At 23.6% G+C, this 6,000-nt stretch overlaps 1 protein-coding gene across 1 annotated transcript in view; it reads right to left on the bottom strand.

Annotated features, from left to right (window-relative positions):
* Positions 1-4,693, bottom strand: part of LOC108550288 (sorting nexin-14) — a 62,529-nt gene extending 57,836 nt beyond the window's left edge. Inside the window, exon 1 of the mRNA XM_017903991.1 lies at positions 4,572-4,693. Coding sequence (XP_017759480.1) covers positions 4,572-4,693 — 122 coding nt within the window. The remainder of the gene's footprint in view (positions 1-4,571) is intronic.
* Between the last annotated feature and the right edge of the window lie 1,307 nt (positions 4,694-6,000).

The raw sequence follows: 6,000 nt of genomic DNA, 5'->3' as shown, positions 1-6,000 counted from the left end.
ATCTAACCTCACCTAATTCTAGGTTAAGCATGGGATAAAATTATTCCATTCAACCAAAAATTATGGTAAATTTGTGTTAAATTTTACAAGGAGGAGATAAGGCTTAAGCCTAAAAATTTTTATTTTTGATTAATGTTTTCGGCATAAAAATTGACAATATTATCCTAATTCATACGCCATTGCTTCGAAGAATAATTGGTGTAAACAGTTTTCCGGTTGATAGAGATCAATGATTTGAATCAGATTTACCAAGGGATAGGATTATGGATAAGATTCTACAGAGTGATTCGTTTACTAATAGTTGCAAAAATAGTACCATCTGTTCAGAAAATTTTTCTCAGAAAAGTTTCACTTGAAATTTAACTGCTCATGCATAGACGCACGCGAATGTAGTCGCTGGACACATTTGTCAGATTATCGTATAGGGACACAAGACCCTACGATGTTTAATGTTATTTATGCACCGGTGAGTCCACTAACGTGTGAATCACCCTGTATATATAGTAATGCCTCGATAGTAGACACACAACGGGTCCCTATCGCGACCATTATCAATACAGGTATATTTCTAAGAAACGACATCCTAATTAATCATCGAGATTGTTGTGAGTTATGTCCTCATCTATTTATCATCGTAAAGGTCAACGAAACACGTAATGCGACACCTGTCACGATTCTTTTTATGAAATTAACTTTAAAAACTTTTTTAATTTCACTTTTTCTTTTGTGAAAATTGTTTTAGCATATTTGCATTGAGAGTTTCCTAATTAAAATAAGGTCAAACGCGATACACTTTGTATTATATTTAATTATTAACCCTTTGCACTCGAGAGGTGCCCTTCAGTCGCCATTTGATAAAATTTCGAAAATCGATATTCATTAATATGTCAAATTTAAAATAATGTAACGTAATTGAAATCAAATAATTCTACGTGTTAATTATTATACGATTTTTTATTTACTGCTCAAAAAAAATATTATCAGCTTTATAGCTATAAAAAATCTTTGAACTCCTATTCTTCTTTAGCCAAAAAATCGCCGAGTGCAGAGGGTTAATATTCATTGAATAATATTTTCTCTTCAAGTCCAAATCTGAATATTTGGTCTCATTTTAATTGCGAACATCTCACCAATATGTTGATAAAATTTTCACGCAGGAAAAATTAGGGACAAAAAGTTAACCAACCGTTTTTATTGCATGTTTTCGTGTGGTTATGCGGACATGGTAGGATTTAAATTTCACAGCTGTCTCAAGCTAGATCTCATTGGACTGAAATGTTCTGGAAAATGGTGGGGATGACTATGTGTCTAATATCGAGGCAAAAATGCGTCTACCGCGAAGATATTACTGTAGTAGTACCAACAAAATTTTACTCATATTTCTGACATCAAGACCAACAGCTTATAATTCGTACAGAAAGCAGTTGTTTAAAATATAATCTTTTATATCATCAAAACTGGTGAGAAATCAGTATATAAATAAGTTCATCTAAGAAAAAATTCTTCCACGCATACATGTATACTATGCACAGAAAATTCAGAGGATTCGCAAAGATGGGATAGAACAAGAAAAGTAATCTGAATGTACTGCTTAATTTCTTTCTGAAACACTCATAGCTATGTTGAATTTGACATATGTTCACATTTTAGCCATAAGAAAAATACACGTATCCTATTATTTGTCATTGTATTAGCAAAGGTGGGATTATTAAGAAATAACTAATCCAAGTCACATTTGTTCTACAAAATTATCTTCTAAGCTGTATAATAATTCACTGTGACCTGACTTTCAAACAACATATAACAAATAACGATACCTATAATACTTTTAAAATTCACTGAGGCAAAAGAATGTTACTGACTCGTATTATGGCAACATAATTTTTAACACATTATATAAATAATAATTTATAGTATGTTGTAGCAATAAAACATTATAAGCAATTCTGTCTTCTACCATTTACATGTTAAATTTTATAACTGTCACTAAGACATAAAACTATTATATTACAAACTTATTTTTCTGTAAGAAAAATCTTTATTACTATTCTGTATCTAATTAATGAAAAGCTGATATATATATTTAAAATATGTTAAATAAACAAATTAATTTTTCCGCAATATAATGTAGAAAAATTTTATATGCTATTGCAAACCTGATTTGTTTTCAAATTTGTAGATTCTGAGATAAATAGTTGACATTATATTGTTTGTATTGGTTGATTTGAAAACTATATTTAAATTAAATTCTAAATTGTTTTTAACATGATTTCCATTTTCTTAATTCAGTTAATTTGTGCAACACGTGTTCAAAATAAATAAAAATATATATATTTCATTTTGTATAAAAAATTATGAACTGGTTTTACAATTAAGAAATCTTATAATTCATATGATGAATGCTCTTTGCAAAATATTCCTAAATTTTCATCAATAATATTTCACAAACATATATACTTAGTAATATTAATACAACTATTTTGCAATTTATTTTTACATGTTATATATGCATTTATTTTGAATCTCTCAAGTTGTTTTTGTATTATTACCAATAGTACTAATCATCATCAAATACTAAAATAATTTCTTTAAATATTTCAGTAGCTATTTTTAAAATTTAAACTCATAAAAGTACATAAATAACCATATTTGTGTTGGTAACAAAGTTTCTGTATTAATTGTCATGTCTTAAATTTTCTTAACTTCATAATTTGAGAATGTAATAAATTATTAATATTTCCATATTAATATAAATATTTTAATTACAAATGTGAAAATGACTAAATGTGAAAGAGCACTGCGCAGCTTTCTAAGATACATCATACTTTGCTTTATGTTTGTACAAAAATAAGTGTCTCTTATTTACATTCTGATTTCAGAACTACAAAAATTAATGATTATTTATCTCTACCTATTTTTATTCCTTAAATTTTTCAAATTAATGTAAAAGCTAAATTTGTTTATTTAAAAAATAATAAATATGAAGAAACAATAAAAATTATAAATACTTAAAACAATAATAAATAAATAATAAAAACATTATAAAAACCTTCATAATAAAATAAAAATTTAGAATTATTTTTAGAAATATTTTCAAAATTTTCATAATTAAATAAACCAAAAATTAACAGAATATTACACAAATAGTAATAAGAACGTTAAGTGTAAAAATCTTAAGAATGGATTAAAATATGATTTTAGTTTTATTACATTTTAAGAGCACAATATTCTTTCAGTAAGATACATGAAACGTCAAAAATTCAGATGCATAAATTTTCAAATATGGTCTTTCATATTGCTTGATAGAAATACTAAAAACTATCATAATTTAAAGTAATAATTTCATAGATTTAGAATAATTGTAAATATAGACTAGATTTATAGAAAACATACTTAAAAGAAAGCACTATGAATATCGTAGTTTACTAAAGTTGTCGAATAATATTTAAAATTAATTTCATCAAGATTTAAATAAAGCAAATGACAAAAAATTAATTCTTTTATGAAACATTAAATTGCAAATAAATATTAAAATTAAATATTAATCAGTAACTCAGACAAAAGTGACAATATTGTAATGATATTTTACTTTGATTTACATTATAATAAAAAAAACCACTCAGTTTTAGAAACAATCCATCTATTTATAGTAAATATGTTTTTTAGAGTATTTTTAAAAATTAATATAAGCATATGATTTCATTTATATGTATAAACAAATCTGATATCTTATTATTGCAATTTATTATCGATATTATAGAAGACTTGGATATAAGAACATTTTCATAGCTGACAACATAATATTATATATTATTCTGACTTGTATTTGTTGTAATCTAATCTTATATTTTTTGTCTAATTGGTAATTTTAATACAAAATTATCTTTCTATGAAGTACAGTTATCACTATTTTATTATATATATTTGCATGTACATAAATATATACATATTATTATTAGTTTTTATAAATAATATATTAATTAAAATTTTGGCACACTAATTGTTTATTCAATATGCTCAAGCAAATTCTATCATTCTTATTTTTGTCTTAATAACAAAATTTGCACAATCAATGCATCAACATGGAAAATATAGACAGGAAATAATTAATTTTAACTTATAATTATAATAATATGATAAATATTTACAAATTATTTGATTACATGTAATTATAATAATAATCATATTTCTCTATACTTTCATTACCAAAAAAAAATTGTTAAATATTCCAATTATTATTTGTAATACATATTGTAAGAAGAAAACTATTTTTTATATTTACCTAAATAGTAACATACCATAAAATTATTTTAGAAATATAAAATATCTTATTTGTTTTTATAATAAACTATGTAAATTACATAAATTGTGGTCAAAATTTAAAAACTTACCTTCCAACAAATAGTTATCAAAGAAATTATGTTTGTCACAAAAAATAAAGATAATAAAATAATAAGATAACCTTGTTACAAAATAACAATGAACTACAGACGTAAAAGATAACATTGAAATTAAATATATACTTTGAAAATATAAACTACCATACAATAAAATACGTGCAAGTTACTTACCTTTTAAATAAGATCGAAATAAACGCAACTAATACAAAAACAGTCACTGGAATTATTATATTACATACGTTAATCATTATATTACAAAAGTCTTGCACCTTATCAGTAGATATAAGTGCCATGGTTTTATTAACAATTTCTTTTACTGTAATTATAATAAATCATTATTATCACATTAAAGAGACACGATAACATTTTAAACGTAAATCAACAGTACGACATTTAACAGATGCTTTAGAGATACCACGTGATACTATTGAAGAAGCGTTTAATATGTATGCAATTGTGCGCATGCGCATATATATATACAACTGTAATATGCGCAAATACAACATAAATTGTTTTAATTTTAAGTATTTCAATCTTTCCTCCAAATCTAATACTAATTAATTGTACTAGTCTTATAATTAAAATTGACATTCATTTCATTTAAGTAGACAAAAGTAAAACAGAAAGTATTTTTGAAATAATTTTATTGAAATGACTTAATTAATATAAGGAGTATAGTACACAATGCGGAAAGATTTTGAAATAATTAGAAATATAGTTCAACAATTTTAAAGATATCATTTGAAGTAAGTAAAAATATCATTGAAATAAATATATTACAATTACTTGTGCAATTTTTATTTGTATAAAAAATTAATACATATCAACAGGTGTTGGACAATTATATATTACATCACACATAATAGTCCTTTGTAATGTTTGAATTTACATTATTATTTCATTAAATTATCTCAAACTTTTATATTATTTGATATCTTATTTCAAATGAATTTATAAACCTCTCAAGTTTTTTGTATAACATTAAAAAACATTAACATTCATGTACTTAGGTTTGAATGATGTATTTTTACATAAATTACTACACAATAATAAACTATCCCTATATACTAAATAACTTTTCTTATATGTTAAGAAAATTAATTCAGATTTTTTTTCTCAGTTCAATAAAAAATATAAAAATGAAATTACATAAATAATTAAATTAGTAAAATATAGGTAAAAACCAAATAGCAATATTGATAATATATATATTAAAAAATAATAGATGCAGGATTTTGTACACAAGTATTTAAACTTTCAGAATTACTTCTTGAACAAGAAATGATTTTATTTAAGCAATCTAAATAGTATTAACAACATTCCATATGATAGAAATGTTCTTAGTTCTATGTACTTTTGAAAATTTCTTTATATGTTATAAAATATTTATGTAATATCAGTAGAGATCACAAAGATAAGTTTGCAAACATTTAAAGGTTAAGATACTATTTATCAAACCAATAATCAATTATTGATTAGATAAGTTTCTATTTTTTATTTAAAATTCTTTGTTAACAATGTTCAAATCATTTTTTCAAACAATATTTATTTGTAAATAAATTGCGTTTATTTTGTTGACACATTACATATTGTTCGACAA

The sequence above is a fragment of the Eufriesea mexicana genome, unplaced genomic scaffold (assembly GCF_001483705.2).
Source record: "Eufriesea mexicana isolate 0111107269 unplaced genomic scaffold, ASM148370v2 scaffold2646, whole genome shotgun sequence".
Lineage (NCBI taxonomy): Eukaryota > Metazoa > Arthropoda > Insecta > Hymenoptera > Apidae > Eufriesea > Eufriesea mexicana.
This window is presented reverse-complemented; position numbering and strand designations above follow the sequence as displayed.